The following is a 25,934-nucleotide window of genomic DNA, read 5'->3' as shown; positions in this document are numbered from 1 at the left end:
AACCCAGAACCTCAGGGAGAATCAGAACCCTAGGCAGAGACTCCAGGAATTCATATTATAACAACCTTTGATTCCAATGCCACAAAATTTTGAGAACCATTGTCCCACAGCTACAGACTGGAGAGGAGAGAACCTAGGTTACTGATATGGAGGCATTTCCCTGGGGCTTGGGAGGCTCTAATAACCCTCTATTCAGCCCTGGGTCTTTCATCTAAAGATCTTAAAGAATGTTGAAGGCATCAATTAACCCTTGCAGCACCCTAGAATCCAGGCTGTTGGCTCCATTTTACTGACAGGAAGCTGAAGCCTATAGGCTAGAGCCAAGAAAGTATCCCAGGCTCATATGGTCTAGACTGAGCAAGCTCAGGGCTAAGTTTGACGCCAGTACTGACCTCAAAATCTTTCTCTTATGACAGTGGTTCCCAATCTAAGGACTGTAGAACTCTTAAATTTATGTGTATGTTTACACCCCAACGGGCAGATTATAATTTGGCTGATTCCTTGTCACCTTAAAGGCCTCCTCAGAGAAGCCTTCCCTGAACATCCATCTTAAGTAATGTCTTCTCCCTGTCCTTATTATATTACCCTGTTTGATTTTCTTCAGAGTATTTGCCTTTATCTGAGATGATCTTATTTGTTGTTCTTTACTTCTTTTCTTCCCTGTAAATGTAAACTCCATGACGCCAGAAACCTTATCTGCCAGGACATTGTTGATGGTCAATAAATATTTGTTGACTGTTTCAATAAGTAAGTCTAAACAAAGATGTTTTCAACAATATGAAGATGCTATTGAAATGAGTAAAATACACAATTATCTAAGTTTAAATGATACTTTTGATACATATTTTTCTCAATCAGTAGATACTTAGACTATAATATTAGGATCCAAAACAACTAAAATGCTAGGTTAAATATAATTTTTAACTTTAAAATTCATGATGAACCAGCACAAAAGTAATGAGTTAGAATGATCCCAAAACAAATTGTAACCAGAAACACCTCTCTGTGAAACATTTTCTTACTTCAAGAATGTTCTCCTGGTCTTGCTCCCACGTCACAGGCCACTCATCAGTCTTCTCCTTTCCTGGTTGCTCCTCGACCTCCTACCTTTTAACACTGGAGTGTTCCAAGATTTGGTCCTTGGATCTCTTCTCTAACTGCATCCACTCCCTTGGTTAATCTTGCTATCTATTTTAAATATAATTTATATACTAATAAACTTACAAATTTTTACCTCTAAATCAGACCTCCCCTCAAACTTCATATTTGCATGTTCAGCTGCCTATATGACATCTCTACCTTACTATCTAAAAGGCATCATACTTAAGATGTCCAAATATGGAATCACTTAATGGTAATTCCATTCTTCCTGTTTCTTATGACAAAAACACTGTAGTCATCCTTGACTTCCCTTTTTCTCATATCCCAAATGAGTAGAGGGAGAAAAATGGAAAAGAAAAAGAAAAGACAGGAATAGCTCAATCAATCCAAAACAAGACAAGAAAAAGGAAAAGAAACAGAAAAACAGAACAATAGAAAACCAAATAAGACAAAACCAAATATATCAGTAATCACTCTAAATGTAAATGTATTGAGTTCTCTAGCTAAAAGACATTATCATCATCAAAAAAAAAAAGACATTATCAAATTGGAGTTTAAAAACCACTAATATGACTCTGTGGTGGTAGTAATAGATACACTTAAAATATAAAAACACAGAAAGGCTAAAGTTCAAAGAATACCAATATGCAATATAGGTAAATTCTAACCAAAAAGAAAACTTAACTATATTTCTAGAAGAGAAAATAACTTTAAAGCAGAAAGCATTACTAGTCATTACAAAATAAGATCAGTACAAAACTATAAATGTATCAGTTAACTAGGAAAATACAGCAATTCTAAACTAGAAAGCACCCAATAACACAGCTTTTAAAAATACATAAAAACAAAATTGACATATCTACAAGGAGATATTGACAAATTCATTATCATAGTATGTTAACATTCCTCCTCCAGTATTTGATAGTTCAAACAGACCCAAAAAGAAGTTATGAAAGATATAGAACATTTTGATCAGCACAATTAGTAGGCTGGCCTAATAGGAACAGATAAAAAATTGCTTCCCAAAACTGGAGCATAAACATTCTTTTCAGGCACACATGGAACATTTATGGCCAGGTCATAAAGTTAGCCTCACAAATGTCTAAATGCAGTTAAATTAGAGATCAGTTACAAAAAGATAATTAAGAGGAAAAAACATGTTTGGAAATTATTAAAATGTACTTCTTAACAACATATGGGTCAAAAGGGAAATCATAGTAAGAATTAGAAAAAACTTAGAAATAAATGATAGTGAGAATACTATAATCAAAACTGTGAGATGCAGCTAAAGTGTACTTTGAAGAAAATCTATAGCAGTACTGCTTACATCAGGAAATAACTCAGTCTCAAAGTAATGAACTAAGAAGTTAGAAAAATAAAATGGAAGGAAATATTAAAGAGTAGAAATTAATGTAGACTAAAATAGACTAACTTCTGGCAAGAGTAACCAAGAACAAAAAAGAAAAAAAGAGAATGCAAATAATATTAAAAATGGTATGGCAACTATAGCTAAATGTGCTACATAGATTAAACAAATAAAGGTTATAATAACTTTATGCCAATAAATATGAAAATTTAGATAAAATGAATAGATTCCTAGAAAAATACAATTCACCAAAACTGGCTAGAGAATAAAATAAAGAGCCTGAAATTCCTACAACCTGAACCTAAAACTGTGTTAAAAAATATAGTCTTTAATTAAAATAAAAAAATCCAATAACCATTAAAGAATTTCAGTTAACTTTCCACAAAGCAAGCACCAGGTCCAGATAGCTTCAGCAGTGAATTCTTCGAGTCAACAGTAAAATGAATAATTGAATTGTGGTAGAGTCATGCAACAGAGTGCTACACAGCAATGAAAATGAACAAACTACAGCTGCATCAATTCACATGATTGATTCTCAAAACAATGCTGAGTGAAAAAAGCAGTTACAGAATTCATACACTGTGATTCCATTTATATAACATTCACAAACAGGCAAAATAATAAACACATAAACATACATAAATAGATGTTAAAACTATAAGAAAAGTGAGAACATAATTACCATAAAATTTAGATAGTGTTTACATGGAGTTGGGGATACAATATTGGGGGTACTTCTGAGTTACTAAGAATATCCTATTTCTAAACCTGAGTGTTGGACACACAGGTGTTCTTTTTATTGTTACTCATTAATTCTCCTCCTAAGTATATACTCTGGAGAAATTCTTGCCCTTACAGAAGATATTTTATATACTCTTTTGTGTATATGGTATCTTTTTCAACTTATAGCTATTTATTCTATGCAAAAAGAGTAAGTTAAATATGTATGTAGTATTGACATGGGAAAAACATCTAATGCGTAGTGTCAAGTGTGTTTATAGAACTCAATAAATCTGAATAATATGCACTAAAATGTGAACACTAGTTATCTCTGGGGTAGTTTCCATTTCAAAAATTATACATTTCTGTAGTGGTCCAATATTTTGCAGTAATCTCAATTACTTTTGTGGTCAAAAACACCCGAAGTTTATTTTATATGTGTAAAAAAAAAAAAAAAAGAAAAACTGTTTTAAATAGAGGAATACTTATTCTGGAAAGAGGGACTTTTTTTCCTTTTGTAGACCAAAAAGAGTTCCATGACAACCCCCTGATTCTGTAAAAGACAATCTGTGAGGACAGAAAGTTCACAATAGTAAGGGCCTCTGGACTCAGATTCGTTTAATGGGGGTAGAGAGTCAGTAGGGCCTCCTCAGTCCCTCTGGCTTACCAGACTTCCCTAACTGCAATGCCTACCTACTTGTTCCCTGCCACTCTCCACCCCCAGCTCAGGCGGGTGACTGAGGTCTTGGCCAGCTGCCTTCCAGTCCTGCCCCACTGTTCCAGTTTTCCAGATGACTGAGCATCTGGCAGTTAAACCAAAGGACAACTTCCGGAGTAAATACCTGTGAACAGAGAGAAGACATGGTGGGGTCAGAGCAAGTGCTCAGGGACACAGTAAGGCAAAGAACAGAGCCAAGCAGAGATAGGGGATAAGGAGAGCTCAAAAGATTCTTGTTCTGGGCCAATGGGTGATTTGTCTCCCTCAAGACCCCAGAATTTTCCATTGTAAGTGGTGGGGGCTCTTAGGCTTGGAGAGCCATGGAGTGAAGGCATTCTATGGCCCCAAAGAATTCAATTTATCAAGGGGGGAAAATTCCAGGCGTTTGCATATGCTGCACCCTTTGCCTAGAACATTTTCCCTCCATCTAGCCTGGCTAGGTTCATTCTTCAGATTTCAAATTATGGACCACTTCCTCTTGGATGCCCTATCCAACTCCCAGGACCGTACCTTCACCCCCTCCAAGGAGGGATTGGAAGCCTCTCTGCTGCCACAGCCTCTCCTTACCTTAGCCAGCACTATCTCACTGTAACACTTGCCTATTTGTTTTACCACTGGAATTTTAACTTCCTGAGGTCAGGGACCATGACTATCTTACCACGATATCTCTATTACCTGGATACTCCAAAATACTAAGAAAATGTTTTGATAAATGGATGAATAAAATGAAAGAATGGCAAAGAGCAAGTGACAAAGAATCCCTTCACTTGTCTGCAGTGTGGTTCTCTGCAGCCTGTGGAAGGAGCCTCCAAAGCAAAGAAAAGTGGCAGGGAGTTTTATCCCCGCTTCCTCTCCTCCTGGCTCCTTCATTCTTTTGCTACGGTACCCCTCCCTTCCCCACCTCCCATGCCCACTTCCAGTTTGGTGTGAGCTTGAGCTCCCTCTACCGGCCGGACTTCAGTACCGCAGAGAGCCAAGCCCAGGTACCCTCGCAAGTTTCCCAATTCTTTCCTCTGGAAAGACTCTTCTGCCCCTTCCCCCACTCTACGGTTGATGAAAGACTGGAGCATGAAGAGAAAATGGGCTGGTCAGCACACTAGAGGTTTCCAAGGTCTCAGCCCCACCTCCCCATCCTAGATGTCAGGGGCACTTCTCTCATATCCTCACCTCATGCTCTGTTTCCTGGAGCCTCCACTCCTTACTCCTACTCCAGCTAATTCACAGAGATGTTGATTTCTGGAACCTTTGGCTGATACATGAGCTCTGACTATGGAAGAGAGATCCCAAGATGAGCTGGGAATAGAAAGACCAAGAAACCAAGACAGAGAGCAGAGAGAAAGGGACCAGAGAGTGAAAGGATATAAACCCACATTGAAATAAAGACCAGGGTTGAGAAAGACAACCCACTTAGAGCTGTGTCACCAGCCTGTTCCACCTCCATGGGGTAATGAACTAGGGCCCCTGCCCTATGAAGAAAAACTTCCCTCACTCCTTCAGGGGACCTATGTTAATATGGAGCTGAGGAGTGATTGTGTTGATCAGATCTTTCTGGACTCCCTCCCTTGTTCTCCTGAGAGGGCCCATCCTGGAGCTCACATCTTCACTGTCACTTCCACTGAGTGAGTACTCTGGCTCCAGCCCCTTCTCAGGAATGCTTCTCTCCTTCTCTGACATCAGCTCATCCAGCCAGAAGAGTTCCCGTGGTGAGAAGACCCACTCCAGTGCCTTTCGGATCCCCACCAGGCCCAGCAACTGCAGGGATAGAAACAAAGCCCAGGGCTGGCTGTCAGCAACAGCATCAGGAACACTAACAATAGTAACATTCCCTGAGTACTTCCACTGTGGCAGGCATTGTGTATAGTGAATGCTAACACATTCACTTGAATTGGATATAATAATTACTCCCATTGTACAGAGAAGGAAACTGAAGCCCTGAGAGTTTAGTACTTCTCAGAGGTCACACAGCTAGGATGTGGTCACCAGAGTGGTCCCACTGCAAAGCCCATGGTTCTTGACTTCCTCAGTAAGAACAAGGCCAGAAGCCACTTATGTTATCAACTCACTGAGTAACAAAAGTACCAGCATTGCCTCTCTCAGGGCTTCAGTTTTCTTCTGGGCTTTACATCCCTATCTGTGGTTGATCAGCCCAAGGAAGTTGAACCAAGTGTCCCAGGACTGGCTCATCTGTAGCCATCCCTTGGCCAACTTTCTTTGTCCTAGGATTCCCACCCAGCCAGACCCAGGACAAGTGAGAGGGAGATTCTTCCTCTTGTGGAGGCTTTGGCCACCCTCCCAGGCTCAGAGTCTCCCAGGAGCGATCAGGACACCACCCAGCTCTGCCCTGAGTCACCATGAGGGGGAAGATGATGGCTGCAGGGGTAGACTTGATTATCCAAAGTAGACCCAGGCAGGCAAGCTGGATGGCTGTGAAGAGGTGGACCCTGCTCAGAGGCACATGCCGCAAGAGCAGAAGATCCGGTTGGTGCTTTGCTGGCATCAATAACAGTTGCACCCTCTTCGTTAACTGGGGGAACAAGAGGAAGAAGAAAGCAGGATACTCAGATAGCCTGGTGGGTGTCACTGTTAGCTATCTAAGCCCAGCATGGCAGGGGGGTGCAGTCAGAAGGCTCCCTTGGTCCCCTCCCCATCCAGAGTGTGGCAGAGTCTCTGTGCGCAGCAGAGGCAGGAAGAGAGGAGAGGAGGGGAGTTGGCAAATGCAAGCAGGAGGTACCAGCAGGAAAGAAAAGAAAAGTGGGGTTACCTGGTGATTTTAATGGGCTCACCTGGATGCTGCTAATCGCTCCCACGCCCATGTATAGGAAGATGCCATAGAGCACAGGCATCGGGATGTACTGGTAGAGAGAAGTGGAGAACTGGCAAAGGAGTTCACCGGATACCCGCCTTTGGCTCCAACCCCACCCTCCAGCCTCCAACATCTAAGCATACCCAGGTCTTTCCCTTCCTTCCCACTTTGCATGCCTGATCTCATTGAATCGTCACATCAATCAGATGAGGTAAATCCTATAATTGTCTCCATTTTACAGAGGGAGAAATTGGATTGCAGAGAGTCTAAGTAACATGCCCATAACCACCTCACTATTCTTTCTCACATTCCTCTCTGCTCTCTTTTTTCCTGCTATACTGGCCTCCTTTCCTTCCCTCAATACTCCTAAGTTTATTTCTATACCTTGCAAGGCCTTTTGCTTTGCTATTCCCTCCACCTAAAATGCTCTTCCCTGACCTCCTTCTCACTACTCATGCTTCTCACTACTCATCTCATGACACCCGAGAAAGGCCTTCTCTGATCATCCAATCTAAAGTAGACCCCCTGTGCTCTTAATCACCTTACCCTCTCTTATTTTTCATAGAAGTTATAACTATCCGAACTAATTCTGTTCTATTGTTTTAATTGTTTCTATCTGTCTCCTCTCACCAGACTGCTAGATGTGGATGATCTCTTTTGATCATCACTGTATCCCCAGTCCCTGGAACAGTGCTTGGTGTATGGTTTATGCTCAGTAAATATCTGCTGAATGAGAGTCACCTAGTTAGTAAGTGGCTGATCCGGTCCATCTGGCTCTTTCAAATGCTCTACTCTCACCCAGCCTCCATGACCTTTCCCTCCCCTAACCTCTTGTCATCCTGCCAGTCACTCTTGTGTGCCATTCTCCATAGCCTCCTTGACTGCTTCACTGTCTTGGCTTGTTGAACCTTTCTGCTGTTACTTGTTACTTACTTTTTATTCGTGTGTATGTGTTGCTGACAAGGGCATGGCTCCATAGTCCTTTTCAGTACTCCCCGCCTCCACACCCCATTCTCGCAGGTGCCTAGCAGAGCCTTGCATACAACAGGTGTTTTATAAACATGTGGTGAAGGAGAAGTGAAGGGATTTGGCCTCAAAGTTTTTCTGGGGTGTGATGACCACACTTTTAGTCTAAGGCTCATTGAGAGGCTGGAGCAAGGGTAGTGCTTGGCCCCGAGGGATGGTGGCATGTCTACACCCTGCTCCACTGGGTAGAAAGCCCACTGGGTTAGAGTTTGGGTTTTCAGATAGATCCAAGAAACTAGCTCTCTTAGTGGTCTCTTACAAGCTACTTAACCTCTTTAACTTTCAGGTTCCTCATTTGTAAAGTATATATGCCTCTCGGGTTATTATGAGGATTAAATGAGACCATGTATAGAGAAAACTTAACACAGTGCCTAGTGTGCAGTAAATGTTCAGCCAGCGTCAGTTCTTGCTTTACTTATCATAATTAGTTCCCTGCCCCTGATGCTGGCCTGTCAGGCGAAGGTACCTTGAGTACAGGTGCCAGGAAGATGGAGGTTCCTGTGAGAATGAACACCACCAGGCCCGTCAGCCTCTGCTCTCTGTTGGGACAGGGAGGAGAGAGCCAAGGTCTGGGTGAGCCCTTGGGGATCCCAAGCTGCAGACACTGGCCAGACTCCATAACAGACCCTGGCGGAAGGGAAGTGGAGGGATCCCCCAATAGTTACCTGGCGGGGAGAGGGCCTTAGCTTGGTGTGAAAAATTGGTGGAGAGGGAGGGACAGGGCACTTCATTATGGGGGTTCCAGGCCTCTTCATCAGCTCAAGCTCACAGTTGCTCTTTGTTTTTATTTTGATGGAAAATTAGCAATTTTTATACTACCATAAACACTTTTGTTCCACAATTTGCAAAGTTGATTTCACATACTTTTGACAGAGTGTGTTTCCAACAAAATTGTTTTTGTGATGGTTACTTTGTAACATCAATGAGATGCTTCTACACTGAGTGGGGATTATTAGGTGGCACCTCATCCTTGCTCAGCCCTGGCTGCCTCCACCCTTATATCCATGATGCTCCTCTTGAAGCCCCTCCCAGTCGCATGGCTGAAAGAGGAGGGAGGAAGATCTAACTCACCCATCTCAGGGCCCAGAACCCATCCATTCACCCCACTGCAGTGCTCGTGGAGCAGTGAGAGAAGCCCTCTGGAGTCATCAGCTTAAAATTTAAACTGCCCAAATTACTCTGCCCTGTCACCCACTACCCCACCTTGCACCCACCTCTCATTCCAGCCTCCTGAATACTGGCCTCACCTGATGCCCAGGAAGCTGGGAGCTTCCCCTGGGGCACGGGCTCTGCTCTCTCTCCGAAGACTGTCCATGTGGGCCAGGGAGATGACAGTGGCTGAGACATACCAGGGCAGCCCGAGTGCTGATGTGAGCAGCATCAGCACAGCCACACAGAAGAGGTCCAGGTGGAAGCCAGCTCCTTTCTGAAGGTAGTGGTGGGGCAAAGAGGATGAAACTAGGCCAGACCTGGGCCCTCTGTCCTCTAGGGTAGGAGATGGGGAGCCTGGACCCCACCCTGGAGCTTCTGTCCCTTGGTCTGGGGACCTAGGGTCTTACCTAGCAGGCCTTACCTGAAGTCTATATTTGGCATGGTTGAGGATGACCGCTGTGATCTGCTGGTCCATGAAGATAAGGATAGACAACAGCAGGGCAGGCAGGACGGCTGCCACACTCAGCCACCAGGGGTTGGTCCCAAAAGGTGATACCAGCCAGCCACGCCCAGGGAGTGTGGGCTGGGGGAGGGCAGTCCACAGATAGGTTGGAGAGGGTCTCTCAAGAGCACCTCACCTGCACACCCCAGCCTTGGCTTTTTTCCACAATGCTCCCCAACCCCTGCCCACCCCAAGACACTGAATGTTAGGTGGGAGCAGTCTTATGTGTGCACAGCTGGTTCAAAGCAGTCCAGGTTAGGGATGCCAGAAAGAAGAAGGAGGGGGACCCAGCCTGGGGGTTGGGCTGGAGCCAGGAGCTCTGGACTTTGATTCTCAGGGTCCCTCCCTCCCTGCAAGAGGAGGAGGTGGTGGATGAGGCCTACCCACACTTCTTGATGTTCAGAGCCCTTCTCCCTAGGCACCCCCACCCCCAAACCATCTAGGGTGGGGCAGCTCAGGCTCAGACCTGTCTGATCTAGGGATGGGGCAGGGCTGGGTGTGTCTGCGTCTGCTCTGATTATAAGCGTCTGTGTGGGGGAGGGGCCCCAGTTGCTGTCTTGGGTTCCGAGCCCCTGAGGCTCACCCAGCAGGAGCCCCCCTGCACTCCTGTCCTGAGGGAAGCCGGAAGGGAGGGCCCCAAATGCACAGGCAAAGTTTCTGTGCTAAGTCAGCACACTGTCATGCCCTGGGCAGGGAGCTCTAGCCACCAGATCAGAGCAGGCAATCGGGGGTACAGAGAAGAGAGTGGGGAGTAGTGCAGTGGGTAGGGCCATGCCAAGGGTAGGGAGAACACATAACAACAATACCTGCATTTACTGACGTGTTGGTATGTGCCAGTCCTGGCACGTGATAGTGCTTTACACTATGTTCTTCTGTGAACCTCAAAATAACCCATGAGGTAGGAACTATTGTTATTTATTATTTCCATTTCACAGATGAAGAAATTGAGGCTCAGAATGTAGGTTAACTTGCCTATGGTCACACAGCTAGGAAATGGCAAAAATGGAGCTCAGACCCAGGGCTGGATGACCAGAACCCATTCTTTTAACTCCTTACCTATAAAAATAGCAACCTAGTAGTCTGTGCTCACTATAGCACACGATGTGTCCTCACAACAACTCTGTGAGGCCATTATACTATTTCTATTTTATGAATGAGAAAACAAGACTAGAGGAGACGTGTGGGATCTACTCATCTTCCTCCTCTAGGGTCGTCTGCTGGCCCTGCTTCGCCCTCTTCCCTACACTCCCAGTTCTCACCTTGAACTCTCTGGGCACCATGAGCTTCGGCGTGGCTAGGCCCAGGTAGGCATCAAGGCCACAGCCCAGCAGGATGGCCAGGACCGAGGAGAAGTCTCCCAGTACCTTACGCACCTGGCCACACGGTGGACACTTGGTCAGGCTGAGGCCACCATCCCCCTCCTTCTGTACCCCTTTCCATTTGCAGACAGGACTCGAGGCCAAGAGCCAATTTTGCCCCACAGAAAGAGAAATGACACTCACCACCGAGGGGAAGAAGCGGCTGGTCTTTACGTGCTTGAGGGCTGTGGCAAAGAGGAAGGAGATAAGGAAGAGGAGGATGGAGAAGAAGGCGATGTCGGGGACCATGTCACAGCCGGGGCCACGAGAGTGGCCTCCCCGCCGGGCACACTCAGGTGGGGGCAGCAAGGATGCATTGACCAGGCCTAGGTCCTGTGTGGAAAGATGGTCAGCGATGGGGTTACATATAGTGGAATAAACGTCCACTAATGTCCACTGAGAACAAGCACAAGATAGGAGATCTCCTGCCATAGCAAATGGCTGGGCCTCAGTGACCTGTGAGGGGTGGGAAGAGCCAGGAACCCCTGACTTCTTTGGCCTCCACCCTTTCTTTCCCAGGCCTTCCCAGGAACAGACCCTCACCATGCTTAAGATGTCATCTCTATCTTTTGGCTTTGTGCTTGTCCACTGAGACTCATTTCCTGGGAAGCAAAGAAGAATTCAGATATATTTTCCTCCCCTGGGAAACTTCTCCAGTCCTAATCAGGAGCCTCATCTCACAGGTCCAGCTGAACCAGAGAATTCTTAGTTCTGACTTATCTGTCTGCTGACTCCAATCACTACCAAATCTGTCCTCGGGACATTGCCTCATGCCCTTGTCCCTTCAAATTCCCTACCCATTTCTATCCCTGGTGCCCGCACAGGACTGGCCAAAGAAGATGCCCAGTCAATGGATAAGCACACAAATCTGTGTTTCCACCAGGGCCAGAACTGGTCTTGTTTATGCCCAGCACAGAGTCTGATACCCTTGAGAGAGCACCTGTTCCCCAGTCCTGATGTTTCCGTCCATGTGGAGGGATGCGTGCAAGTGTAGTACTCTGTGCTTCTCTCTGCCCAGTCACTGGGCCTAGGGGAAGAGCAGCGATTTATTTGATTGGTGAGTTTGGGAGAAGAAACGGGGCATGTCTGGCCCTGCCCCTTCCTTTCCTTCTCTGGGGAGTAAATTGCCTGCGCCATGTATGCATTTAGCTCTGCTCTTCTAGGGCAAGACATTCCCTGTCCAGTGCAGCCATGACTAGTTGGGTAAGTTGATTTAATTTGGGTTTTCATTCATTAGGAATCCTGTTCACCCATAGATAGAACCATATTCTTCATCATTAGGAATCCCGTTCACCCATAGATAGAACCATTGTCAGAAATAAAAATGATATTGGGCCTGCTCTGTTGACTTGTTTTTCAATTGACTGAGAACCAGAGTAGGAAAGAGTACTGCCAGTTACTGGTTAAGTACTCAGCATTTTGTTGAACTAAGGGGAACAGCAAGGGGACAGCCCCTCCTGCATCCTCCCTCATTTTGCCAAGTTCCCTATTTCCCTCACCCACCTCCCAGGTCTGGATACTGGCAGAGGCAGCCATAGGCGGGAGAACCAGGTCTCTGGATGGGATAGGCACGGGTCAAGTTCAGCATTTTGCCCACGGCATCATAGATGAAGATGAGGCTGATGAGAGCACAAAAGCCTTCCTCGGTGAAGCGGGTGAAGTAGCGCACCAGCACGCTGGCCTCTGTTGCCACCAGCACCAGGCAAAAGGTGGCCACCCAGATGCCCACCCACAGGCGGAAGGGCAGGTAGTCCAGGCTGTGATCTCTGGGGGGTGAGAGACAGGCAGGGCTTGGCAGAGCCCATTCTGCTCCCAGTCTAATCCAGGTCAGCTGCCTCTGGAGCCAAGCAGTTCCCACTCTCCGCTACTGACTTAGCTGAGACCAGGCTGAGGGTGTGCTAGTGGGTTCGGGGAGTTCTACCTGCTGAAGGAGAAGAGCAGGCGTTCAAAGACCAGCACTGGCCCAGTGCTGCTGAGGATGGTGAGGGGCTGGCCAGCCATCAGGCAGAAGGTAGCTCCAGCCACTGCCGTGCCCAGGAAGCTTTCCAGCAACCCCTAGAAATCAACAGTGGACCCTGTCAGCACAGGACCCCGGAGTCCTCAGCACAGGATCCTAAGCTTCTGGGGAGCCTCCTCAGCACCCCCATAGTACCAGAGAAGGGCAAAGGGCATGGCTGGTGGAACACCAGAGCTGGGCCTAACCCCTTCTTGCCTCCACCTACCCACCTGAGCACCGTCGGTGGCTTCTCCCAGCAGACCGCCGAAAGTGATGGCATTAGTGACGGTGGCCAGGTAAATGTAGAGCACGGCTGAAAAGCACTGGGGGTGCAGGGCGTCCGAGAAGTCGCTGGGGTACCACGAGGCCTTCCGGCACACGTCCTGGACAAGGCCCCCGAACAGCCTCCCGCCCGCGGATGGTCAGTGATCCAGGTTTCCTCAACCCACACCCCTCTCCGCGCTGCTTTCCCTGTGCCCGGGTGAGCGCCCCCCACCCCGCCCCCGCCCCCAGGGAGCGCAGGCCTCTGTGCCCCTGTGACTCCTCCCACTCCCCCAGGACCTCTACCCTTCCTTCCACCCAGCTCGCCTCACCTGCCAGTCCGCTGCAACTCTGGGTTGGGTATGTGCGGCCCGCGGCCATGCCTGTCCTCAGCCAGGGCCCCTCGCTGGGCAGAGGGGCTCTTGGCCTCCCGCAGTTGCGAGGGGAGCCTGGGACAAGGGGAACCCAAGTTGGCTTAGGATCTCCAACCAGACCTGGACTCAGCGCAGGAATTCATGGCGCCCTGCCCCCTGGTGGCGGCTCCTGTCTCTGCTGGCTGGGGACGCGACTCTGATCGCGGAGACGTGGACCTCTCCTTAAAAAGGTCCAGATCATACTGTGACCTTCTAACAGAAGTGAAAGCCAGGTGCCGGCAGCAGAAGATTCTCGGTCAAGGTCTCACAGCGACAGAGTGGTCCAGCGGAACTCAAGTCAGCCCGACTCCAAATCCAAACAGGTAGGTCTCTGTCCCTTGCCTGGGACCTCTGCCCTCCTCAGCTGTGGAACTGGACCCAAGGCCAGTGGGGAAGGATCTATATGGGATTAAGACTCCCATATACCTTTTGTTCTCAGCGGGCAGACGTTTAGGCGGGGGAATCCGAGCTGTTGGGTCCCACCGACCTGGAGGGAGCACTGTCACCTCCTCTAGGAAGGCATCTAGAGCTGCCAGAAGGTCATGAAGGCTGCTGGCCCGACGAACTGACCACTGGAATTGCTGGGGACAGGGGCACAGAGGGGGCAGTAAATACAGATCTGTACCCTTCTATGCGTTTTCACAGCTTCAAAACTAGACACAAGTCACATAGGCAGACGAGTCATTCAAGCATTCATCCATGTGCGCTTGTATTCAGTGAGTATCTGTGGGTGCCTACTGTGTGCCAGGACTGTGCTAGGTGGGTGTGTGTGTGCAGTGGTAGCCAAGGAAACTTCAGTGCTCAGGCTCACTAATATGAAGCCACACTCTGCTTCATCGCTGTCCTCAGTCACACATAGAGTCCACACTCACTGACAGGAGCCTATGCATGGGTGCGTGCACACACACATACACGCCTGCTGACTCACAGGGTCACTGAGGAGGACGGCCACTGCCCGGCCCATCTCACGGTAGCTCCTTCCCAATGTCGGGGGACCAAGGAGGAGGCAGAAAAACCTGAAGAAGGAATCAGGCCCAAGGGAGGGTCAGAGGCTGCTATCCCACAGGGCAGCCCTGGCCTCTGATCTCCCTACCAGCCTTCAAATATACACTCACATGCACACCTTTGCAGCCTTGACCACTGCCTTCACACTGAGCACCACTCCCAAATACCTCCAGAGGACTGCACCCAAACACCTCTTAATCCTCTCCCAGTAAAAGCCTTCACTGGGCTCCAGGATCCCCGACTCCCACCCAGCAGCCTCACCTGCTGGGTAGGAGCACCTCAATAAGGGGCCCCAGCACCACTGGTTCCTGCAGTCGCACAAAGACACCGAGTGGCTGTGCCAGGAAGCCCAGCTCTCCTGCCAACACAGCCCCTGCCTCAGCCTCTGGAGGGAGCTTCCGTTTCAGGGGGTTCTGATGCTGGGTGGGGGTTCAAAGAGACACAGAGGATGAGAGACTATTTGGGGAAGGGGAGTTGGCAGAATCTTGACTGATGAGTCCAGTGGAGGGAGGACCTCTGTTAATCCCTGGACCCTCTCAGCCCTGTCCAAGGAAGGGCCACAAACCTGTTCCTTCAGGGGAGCTTCCTCATCATGAGAAGCCTCTCTTGGTTGGGCAGATCCTACAAAACAGGATCATGTGGTAATTAAAGAGCACAGGCATTGGGGGTGGATCCAACAGGTCTCCCTGATCAGCTTCGCCAAATTGTGAAAACTGGAGCACACCTTCCCTCTCTGATCCTCATCACTAAAATGAGGATAATTGTGCTATTACCTCACAGGGTGATTGTGAAGATTCAGTGACATAGTGTGTGCAGAGCTCTGGCACAGTGCTTCCCAAGACCATCTGTTCACAGGGCTCTGGCTGTTGTGATTCTAGCCCCTCCATTCTTCTCCCCTCACTACTACCCCCACTTCTCCCCCATGAGCCCTGGGTTGAGATCTAAGCTGAGGCTAGGCCACTCCTGGTCCGGGAAAGTGCAGGGGAGACCTGGGACCCTTCCATCCCAGGGTTTTTGGTCTTGGGTGCAGGGAGGGGCCTCTCACCCTGGCAAGGGCTGGTGCCGGTGGACTGGATGAGGTGCTGGGGTGTCTGCAGCAGCAAGGCCTTCAGCTGCCCCCTCAGCTCTGGGCTCAGCCACTCCACTCCAGTCACCTGCTCTGGAGAAGCCGGGTGGGGCTCGAGCCCTTTCCAGAGGACTCCCTGCCCCTGAACTTATCCCCTTTCCCCGCTGTGCAGGTCCCTTTCCCTTCTTCGATCAGGGAATGCAGAGAACAGTGAACTTGCTTTTCCACTCTGCATTTCCATCTCTCCCCTGTGACAGGGATGAATAATCCCTAGGGTGGGGTGAAGCAGGCTCAGGAACATTGAAAGACTTGGGGGGAAATATTAGGGAAATGGCATGGCTGCCCAGGTCCCCCCAGCAAAGGCTCCTAACATACCCACAAGCTCCAGAAGGCTCTGAGCTGGACAGTCTAGCAGGACGAGGCCCTTGGCCAGTAGGCTGCGGAGCTTCTGAAGGCTGGGCAGCGCCAGGGTGGGCACATGGGGGGTGCTCCACCGGCCTGCACCCACTTCCAGCTTCTCTTCAAATAGCACCCACCTGTGGAGAAGGTGGGTAGACAGTGTTATTGGGAGCATCTCTCCCAGGTCCAGGAGTGGGGGCACAGGAGAGCCAGGGAAGGGGAGGCAATGGGGGAGTCGTGAGCCCAGTGGTGCAGAGTACACCCCACCCTGGATGTTGTCCCTTATCTTGGGTCTTGGGGAATTCAAAACCAGACTGCCGAGAAGACTGAGAACCACAGAGGGCAAGGGTCTGAAATGCAAAACACAGGGACTCCTGATTGGGGGTGAAAATACTGCCCCCCACCCAGAAAGAGATGGGAGTCATGGAGGAGGTCCCAAGGGGGAAGGGGAAGGACCTCATAAAACTGGCCTAGGTCCCACTCACCTGCCTGTCTCCCTCCACTCCAGCACCTGAGGCCAGCCCAGCAGCTCATTCAGCTGAATGAAGAGCAGAGGGTCCTTGGGTACCCTCAGGTCCCTGCTGTCTGTGTCTAAGGGGCCATCAGGGCTGGGGTCAGATCCAGCGACACTGTCCATCTCTCCAGTGGGCACATTTTCACAAGACCCGGAGACTTCAAACTCCTCCTGGCCTGGCAGCTTCATCTCAGTGAGGCTTGCACAGACTTTCCCGTAGGTTCTGGGGCCAGGGGCCCTCTGGCTGGCTGCATTTATAATGCACCCCACCGTGCAGCACAACACAAACAGAGCAAGGCCTGCTGACTCCAGAGCCAACCTGTCACTTCCTCCCCTGTTGTTTTCTCCTCTCCTGCTACCTTGAGAGTGTGAGGCTAGCCTGATCTTTCTCAGGATCAGGACCCCACTGTTTTGTGTAAATTAATAGGAGTACATTGCTGATTTGGGTCTCAGGACTGACCCCAGATTATACTGCTCCCTACTCTGTATCAAATACAAACACCAAATACTGGGGACTGTTTGGGGTGTCACCAACGCACCCTGAGGGCACCCATTTGGACAAACAGAGACCTAATAAATAACTGGATCTACAGAAGTCAGGCAGGCTAAGGGAGACGGCAGACGGAGGCTCTGCCCATTAAAAGGACTAATGGTGGAAAGTGGAGGCAGTTCATGGAGAACACAGTGCCTGCCCGACACCTGGAAACTTCCCAATTTAGCTGTGTGCCTGGGATCAGCTCCTCTAACTCAGCCCCTGCAGTAAGGATGGAGGGGCCAACTAGGATGTGTGTGTGTGAAGGAGTTCCTGGGGCCAAATAAGCAAGGGAGAATGTAATCTATTAGCAAGTCCTATTGGCTCTGCCTTCAAAATAGACCCAGCATCCAACCACATCTCCCCTTCTCCACCCTGCCCCAAACTGCCACGTTGTTCCAAGTCACCAGGATGTCTCACCTGAATTATTTCAATAGCTTTCTAATCTCTTGCAGTGATCTCCCTGCTTCCACTCTCCCATTCTCCACATGGCAGCCATAGGGGTCCTTTTAAAAGACAATGATACTGTATTACTCTTCTGCTCAAAACCCACCTACTACATTCCCATTACTCCTAGAAGGATAATCGAACCCTGTCATGGCCTACAAGATCTATAGTCTAGCCCCAGCCCTCATCCCTGATGGAATCTCATACCCATTTTGTCCTTGCTCACTCCTCTGCAGTCAGACTGGTCTTCCTTTCTTATGCAAAGCCTGTTCCTGCCAGAGGGTCTTTGTGGTAGCTCTTTTCTCTGCAAGGGAAGATTTTTTTCCCCAGATCCTCACAGGACTGGATCCCTGTTACCTAGGCCTCACCTCAGACATTACCTACTCAAGGAAACCTCCCTTTTCCATCCAATCCTAAGTTTTTACATCACATTTTTTCTGTTTTATTTTCTTTCTTTTTTTCTTGTATATGTATATACATATACAAGAAAAAAAATATATATGTTTACTGAAGTATAGTGAGTTTACAATGTTCAATTTCTGGTATACAGCATAATGCTTCAGTCATACGTGAACATACATATATTCGTTTTCATATTATTTTTCACCATAAGTTACTACAAGATATTGAATATAGTTCCCTGGGCTATATATACAGTAGAAACTTGTTGTTTATCTACTTAATATATAGTAGTTAGTACTTGCAGATCTCAAACTCCCAATTTATCCCTTCTGACCCTCTTCCCCCTCTGGTAACCATAAGTTTGTTTTCTATGTCTGTGAGTCTGTTTCTGTTTTATAAATAAGTTCATTTGTCTTTTTTTTAGATTCCACATATAAGTGATATCATATAGTATTTTTCTTTCTCTGTCTGGCTTACTTTACTTAGGACAATCTCCAGATCCATCCATGTTGCTGCAAATGGCATTATTTTATTCTTTTTTATGGCTAAATAGTATTTCATTGTATAAATATACCACAGCTTCTTTATCCAGTCATCTGTCAATGGACATTCAGGTTGTTTCCATTCTTGGCTTTTGTAAACAGTGCCGCTGTGAACATTGCAGAGAATGTATCTTTCCAAATTAAAGTTCCCTCTGGAAATATGCCCAGGAGTGGGATCATATGGAAGTCTATTTTCAGTCTTTTGGGGAATCTCCATACTGTTTTCCTCAGTGGCTGCACCAAACTACATTCCCACCAACAGTGTAAGAAATTCCCCTTTTCTCCATATCCTCTTCAGCATTTGTCGTTTGTGAACTTTTGAATGATGGCCATTCTGACTGGTGTGAGGTGATACCTCACTGCAGTTTTGGTTTGCATTTCTCTGATAATTGGTGATATTGAGCATTTTTTCATATGCCTATTGGCCATTTGTATGTCTTCATTGTAGAATTGCTTGTTTAGGAATTCTGCCCATTTTTGGATTGGGTTTTTTGTTTTTTTCTTATTAAGTTGTATGTGCTGTTTATATATTCTGGAAATTAAGCCCTTGTCAATCTCATCTTTTGCAAATATTTTCTCTCATTCCATAGGTGGTCTTTTTGTTTTGCTTATGGTTTCTGTTTTATTTTCTTCCTAGCAATTATCAGTACTTGTAACTGCCTCTTTTATTTATTTACTTTTTATCGTTTATTGCCTGGCCCTACACACACACACACACAGTGGAATGTACCGACCACGGAGCAGGTATTTTAGCTATCTAGAGCTCCTAGAGCACCTATTGGCATTCAATAAATACTTGTTCAATGAGCTCATGGAAAGGGGTAGGGCTGGGAAATGAGCTGCGCTTCTCCTAGAGGCCACACGAGGGCGCTGCTCCCCGCAGGTCGGATCTTTAGGGCCGCTCCCTTGGGCCGAGCAGCGCAGGTTTGCTTCCCAACAGACTCACGAGGGCACAGAAGTGGCGAGATGGCAGGACAGGGTCCTTGATCCTCAGCTTTGCTCTGCCTCAATGCAGATTGGCCTGGTGGGATGGAGTAGGAAGAGCCCAACAGGGATGGGGAGAGAGACCAGTCACTAATCTAAATATAGGTCAACCCCCCTCTAGATACCTGGGACCCATTTGTTCCCTGAAAAATGGGACTCAGACCGGCCCTCCCCCCCAACCCCAAGTCTGGACTTGGGGTGAATCGCTCCAAGTCCAAGGAGGTCCCACCCAGGGCAGGAATTAGAGAAGAGAGTCACTGTATTACCAGTTGGGGACTGGGTGCTGAGTCTGAAGGGGGAGTTGGTTTCAGTCCCAGGATGAATGGAAACTGGCCTAGGGCCTCAGGGCGGGGAATCCCTGTGACCACCCCCTTCAAGAATGTGTCCCAACCTCAGGGGCAAGTGACTCAAGAGTGCCTGAGGGGGACAAGAGCATGGATTTGGCATGAATACCCCCTCACAAACACACTCTCCCTTTCCACCCAGGCTCCAGCCAAAGTTCAAAGGGTCTGCCCTTGTCCTCTCTATGGCCCCAACTTCCCTGGTTCCCAAGGCTGCCTGCAGTAGAGGGCAACCATGCCTCCACCCTCCCCATCCCTGCTTCCACCTCTAGGGCCTCAAGTGCCCTAAGCTGCACACGTTGGTGGGGGATGTGAGTGGGAAACCACAGGTCTACCTGTGGGCATCAGTGGTCTCCCAGACAGGGCCGGTGAAGGTGTGCTGTCTGAGCGAACAGCCCTGGGCGAGAGCACTGGAAAATGCCCTTGCCCAGGAGTTCAAAGACCTAGTTCTCATCCTGGCTCAGTCACAGACTTGTTGGGTGTCCTTGAACAAAGCCCTGGCCCCTTCTGAGCCTGCTTTCTTCCAAGTAAACTGAGACAGTTGGAGTAGATGATTCCCAAGGTTCAAAGTAAACCTTTAGCTGTAGTCTGAGCTGGCCCTGAGGGGGAGGGAGCAGGGTCACTGACAGGCCTCCTGGGTGTAAATCCAGGCCTGGTCACTTCCTAGCAAGTGGAGAAGAGGTTTTATCTTTGCAGAGCCTGAGTCTTCCTATCAGTAAAAGGGGAATAATACAAGTGCCTGCTGCATAGGTCTGGTACACAGTAACACCATAAAGGAAGCCTGTTATTATTATAGAATTATGAAAATACTCACTCCCAGAGTGGGGAAGAAGGAAATGATCAAATACTGAAATGTCAGTTGTGTCCAACCACTGTGCTAGGCGCATTATCTCATGTAATCCTTATGGCAGGCCTTTAAAAACTTCTCGTTTTTAAAAACTTTTAATTTAACTTGTTTTAAAAAACTATTTATGTGAGTCTAATTATAGAAGAAGTTGCAAAACAAGGTAGAGAGGTGTCTGGCTGGTACCTTTCATCCAGCTTCCCCCAATGGTAACTTATAACAATAGTATGATATCAAAACCAGGGCGATGACATAAGTACAACACTCTTAAGTAGACTGAAGGCCTTATTCAGATTTCACTTGTTTCTGCATGTACTCATTTATCTGTGTGTGTGTATATGTGTATAGTTTCATGTAATTTTATCTCATATCTAGATTCACTTAAAACCGACTGGGTGAATTGCTCAATCTGCTTAAGCCTTAATTTTCTCACCTATAAAATGGGGGTGAAAATACTATCTTCCTCAGAGATGTGAGAATTAAATGAAATAATATATGCAAAGTGCTTAGAACAACACCTAAAATATACTGAGCACTAAATAAATTTAAGTATTTCTTTTTAGGAAAAACATGTTTTTGAGAAGTGACTTAAAATACATGAATAATTCATATGTGTTATAGGAAAAAGAGAAAATGCTCATAAGAATAAAAAGAACATAAAATAAAATAAATTTTCATAATGCCCTTACCTCCAAATAACCACTGTTAATTTTACTCACACCACAAATTTGAGGTATATTTCATTTGTCCCACTATATTCTAAGAACACGGGCTCAGAAAGTTTAAGCAATTTGCCATAGTCACTGAGCTTATGAATGAGGAGCTGAGATTGAATGCACGCTCTTGCCTCCAGGAGCTCACAGCTGGGGGCAGCAGATAGGCATATGCCTCATACCAAACTAGGGCCGCTGGAATGAACAGCCTCTGCCAGCTTTCAAGCACTTGATGGGTTCTAAGCGCTGCCTTAGCACCTTGCAGGTTGTCTCAGTGAGTCTTTACAGTAGTCCTTTGGGGTAGCTAACGTTGCCATTTCTGGATGAGGAAACTGAGGCTCAGAGAGGTATCTTGCCCAAAGTCAGAGCGAGGGGCAAGTGGACCCAGGATTCACAGAGTCAGTCCCATGCCTCAGTCTGAGCTTCCAAGCCTCTGCTCTGAGGGATTCAGACAAGATGCTTGGGGAGTGTGTGTGTGGAGGGAAAGTTGCTCCAGCTGGTGCTTTGGGCTTCTCCGATCCTGGAGCTAGGGTACCCTTTTCTGATCCTACCATGAGTCCAGGCCACCAAGATCCAGCCAAGACTTGGAGTGCACCCTGACAGCTGGAGCCTGCTGCTCCTTCTCACAGTGCCTCCCCCAACTCCAATCTGGAGTGGAGAGGTGAGAGCCTTTGCAGGGAAGAGGCACAGGTATCAGAGAGACCAAGTCTGCAGAGCATAACCACCTGAACCTGCCATAAACTGCTCTACCTCAAGCTTTCCAGGCACCTCTGACCTAGATTCAGGAAGTGGTGGGAAGGCAAGGGCAGGTATGTGATCTTTGACTTTCATACTAAATACGTATGCTCCTCTTATTTCCAGAGAAGATTTACACAAGAGACACAGAAACAAGTAAATACTAAAAGATGATTAAAGAGTCCCAGTAGTGAAACCAAGTTGGAGAAGAAAGAAATAATTGTCCTCAAAATACTGGGCCGGGGATAATCACTGCAACTGAGCACCAAAACTTAACTGTGTGCTTCCTTGCGGTAGATGTAAAAAGTGAAAATATGAATTCCACACTTGCATAATCTTATACAAGGAAGTACCTCTACTAGATAGTCATGAGCCATACTTCCTAACATTGAACTGCAAGAGGAGTTAATTACACACTGGCCAGGGACCTTATATGTAATAATATCAAGAACAGCACTTTTACAAAGGATATAGTTGTTCATATTTCATGTGAATATCTCTTGTGTTAGTGGTTCTCAATGCTTTCAGAATCAGTATTTCCTTTTTATAACAAATTCATTAACACCCCTTTACTATCCTGAAATGAAGTTCACAAAGAATATCCTATCTGAACATTTACTCTTTTTTTAAATATACATTTTTATTGAAATATAGTCAGTTTACAGTGTTGGGTCAATCTCTGGTATATAGCATAATGTTTCAGTCAAACATGAATATATATATATTCATTTTCATATTCTTTTTCACCATAAGTTACTGTAAGATATTGGAAACAGTTCCTTGTACGGTATAAACTTGGTGTTTATCTATTTTATATATATTAGTATCTGCAAGTCTCAGACTCCCAATTTATCCCTTCCCAACCCCTTCCCACCCTGGTAACCATAAGTTTGTTGTCCATGTCTTTGAGTCTGTTTCTGTTTTGTAAATAAGCTTGTCTTTTTTTTTTAATTCCACATATAAGTGATATATGGTATTTTTCTTTCTCTTTCTGGCTGCACATTTACTCTTTAAAGACAGTCAATATCCTAATTAATATAGAAGAGAAGGTGATTAAAAATAAAATAATATTACTTGCATATGCAAATTCTTGGTCACAACTACTCTAGAAATCTCAATGAAGTAGCTCATTGCTTGCACCTACACAGACTCACCTTGAATGGGGCAGCTACAAATACTAACTGATCTAGGTTTGTTGTTTGGCAACTCAGATACCACCAGAAAAAACAATTCACACTAATTTCATTCCTGGGAAAATCAGTGCAAAAACTCTTTTTCAATTTTTGTATAACTGAGAGACGAGTCTAGGCTGAAGTAATTTAATCAAGGTTTTCACCCATATGAATGTCTAGTGGGACACTCAAAAGCAGCATGGAAAGTGGGGCAATTCTTTTTTTTTCCCCCTAATTTTTAAAAATTGAAATATAGTTGATTTACACTGTGTTAGTTTCTGGTGTGCAGCAAAGTGATTCAGTTATACATATATGTTCACTTTGATGTTCTTTTCCATTATGGGTTATTACAAGATATTGAATATAGTTTCCTGTGCTACACAGTAGGAGTTTGTTGTTTATCTATTTTATATGTTGTAGTTTGTATCTACTAATCCCAAATTCTTAATTTATCCCTTCCTCCTCCCCTTCCCTCTTTGGTAACCATAAATTTGTTTTCTTTGTCTGTGACTCTGTTTCTGTTTTGTAAATAAGTTCATTTATATCATAGTTTAAAGTCCACAAACAAGTAATATCATTTGGGGCAATTCTTAATTGTGTGGATCTGACAGCTTTTCCCCCCAAAAGGCTGAAGACTTCCAAATTGGTGACAACCAGAAACTCCCCCACAGAGTCCTAAAATGTCCCCCAGGAGGCAGTATCTCTTCCTTTGTGAACCACTGTCTTAGATCAATCAACCCTTAGTCATAAAAAAGAGTAAATGGATTATGTTAAATTGTTAAATTGCAGCTCTGTGACCGAATTTCTAAGAGGAACCAAGTTTATTAATTCCTAGCATGCGATGTGATGTGACCTCATTCCAAGGTTGAGCCCTAGCAAAGTTAATAATAGTACTGACCTCTTTGTATGGGGCTTTCCATTTTGCCAAGCACTTTCAGAGACGCTATCTCATTCAACTGTCACAAGAACCCCCTTAAGTAGATTGGTATTCTCGCTTCATCTAGAGATGAAGAAGCTGAGACACAGGGAAAGGTTATCATGCCCTGTAGATCAGGCACTGTTGCTTGCCATAGAATTGGCCCAGCAAGCCTTTTGACAGCACCATGACTGCAAAAAATTCATGATGCACATCACTGACCAGTGCCTGGATACAGAACAATTGTTTCAACTCTTCATTTCACACGGAGGAACCTGAGGTTTGAGGAGGGAGACAGATTGTATGATGGATGAGTGAGGAATTACCTGCCCCTCCCTGCCGACAGAGAGCATATGTGTTAGGGGATGGGGATGGCTGAAGGGGTAAAGTCCTGGGACTGGAGACTTTAATCCCTTGAAGTCACAGAAATAGGCCCAGACATGGAAGAGGGTGGCTTGGAATCCAGGCCTTCGCCAAGCACATCAAAAATATCCTTTGCTCAGCATCTTCTGGGGATGACAGGATTCCTGAACCCCTCCGCGCCTCATCCATTCCTATCTTTCATCTAATTCAAATGGATCCCAACCCCAGGCAATCAGATGTGAGAGCCTGTCCAGCCCTGGGGTGTGTAGGAAGCATTATCTGGCATTACCTCCAGGAGGTAAGGGTGTAAGGTCAGGAAAGGAGATGCACGAGGACTTCAAAGGGGAGGACTGAGTTCAAATCTAGCTGCACTCCCAAAACTGCTTCATCAACTGGCTCGCATGGGGATAGAGAATGGGCATGAGAGAAGTCAGCTGGGGTAAGGAGCAATGACCCCTTACCCTGAGCTTCCAAGTTTGGATAACTCTAGGCTCATGCTCACATAGTGATAGACATACCCTCAGTGGAGTCTCCTCTCCTTTTTCCCTCTCCCCAGCCAACAGAGCTCTGGGTCTGCTTAGGACTTAACTTCTCCCAGAGAATGGAAGGAGAAGGCAGCTGAATCGCCTCCCCTAGGGGGCACATGCTTCTTTCAGAGCTAGGACCAGGGCTGCTTTCTCCGGTGGAGGTTTCCAAAACTCCCAGTGGCCTTGCAGATCCACCATCTCATTGGTAAGCATGGCCATCTCCCAGCAGAAAGGGACCATTTCAACTGAGGATGGCTGGCCCAGGTTAAAGCGGCACCTTATTAAACTCCCACTGGAAGGAAGGGAGAGAGGGAAGAAGGAAGGAAGGAAGGAAGGAAGAATTTGTTCTTAGGTGCAGCTGTCACCAAGTAAGCACCTACTGTGGGCCAGGCATCATATTCTGCTCCCATAATTATCCCCATTTTGCAGGTGAGCAAACTTTAAGTTAGAGAAATTGATGTGCCCAAAGTTAGAAAGCTTAGAAAAATAGCAGAACCCAAATGTGAACCTGTGAAAGTCTGGCTCCCCAGAGTGCACCCGTGTCACTAGGTATCCTGCTGCCCTGACCTAGGCCTGTAAGACAGAGGTTCTTATCACCACCCCTAGGAGAGATGGAGTGCTGAGCCTCAGTAGAGCGGAGGATGTTACTGTCTGTAGAGGCAGAGAGAGGGTGGCTATTGTTTATGCATTTATTCAAGGTAGTGTTGAGCTTAAAAGCACAGGCCCAGGAAAAAGAGAGGAATTCAAATTGAGGCTAAGGTTCTCAGTAGCTGGGTGGCCATGGGCTGTTATTCAGCTTTTTCAGCTTCACCCCTTTAAAATGGGGAGGAGCCTCTAGACTTAGGGCAGTTGTGAGGATCACACAAGGTCATGCATGGGAAGTGTCATTACTTAAAGCTCTTCTGCCTCTGCCTTGGAGGTTCAGATTTTGTTCAGATGTTTGACTCGTCCTAGTTCATTATGCAGACCTGGCTGATGTCAGAATTACCTGTCAAAAGTGTAAATGCGTGGGCCCC

The 25,934-nt window shown here is 46.8% G+C and overlaps 1 protein-coding gene across 1 annotated transcript; it reads right to left on the bottom strand.

Moving 5' to 3' along the window:
* Positions 1-829: 829 nt before the first annotated feature.
* On the bottom strand, positions 830-16,750 carry SLC4A9 (solute carrier family 4 member 9). The gene is made up of 22 exons (XM_010971739.3): positions 16,372-16,750; positions 15,863-16,023; positions 15,467-15,580; positions 14,987-15,042; positions 14,683-14,840; positions 14,345-14,432; positions 13,843-13,997; positions 13,336-13,452; positions 12,973-13,147; positions 12,668-12,801; positions 12,250-12,512; positions 11,290-11,348; positions 10,891-11,079; positions 10,648-10,761; positions 9,308-9,469; positions 8,982-9,160; positions 8,201-8,273; positions 6,689-6,757; positions 6,256-6,429; positions 5,502-5,657; positions 5,073-5,172; positions 830-4,029 (listed from the first exon to the last, which is right to left on the bottom strand). Exons 1-21 carry the CDS (start codon positions 16,587-16,589, stop codon positions 5,119-5,121), a joined length of 2,868 nt encoding a protein of 955 aa, XP_010970041.1. The 5' UTR covers positions 16,590-16,750; the 3' UTR covers positions 830-4,029; positions 5,073-5,118.
* Between the last annotated feature and the right edge of the window lie 9,184 nt (positions 16,751-25,934).

Source organism: Camelus bactrianus, chromosome 3 (assembly GCF_048773025.1).
Source record: "Camelus bactrianus isolate YW-2024 breed Bactrian camel chromosome 3, ASM4877302v1, whole genome shotgun sequence".
NCBI lineage: Eukaryota > Metazoa > Chordata > Mammalia > Artiodactyla > Camelidae > Camelus > Camelus bactrianus.
The sequence above is the reverse complement of the archived record's forward strand: the minus strand, read 5'-3'. Positions and strand labels throughout refer to the sequence as shown.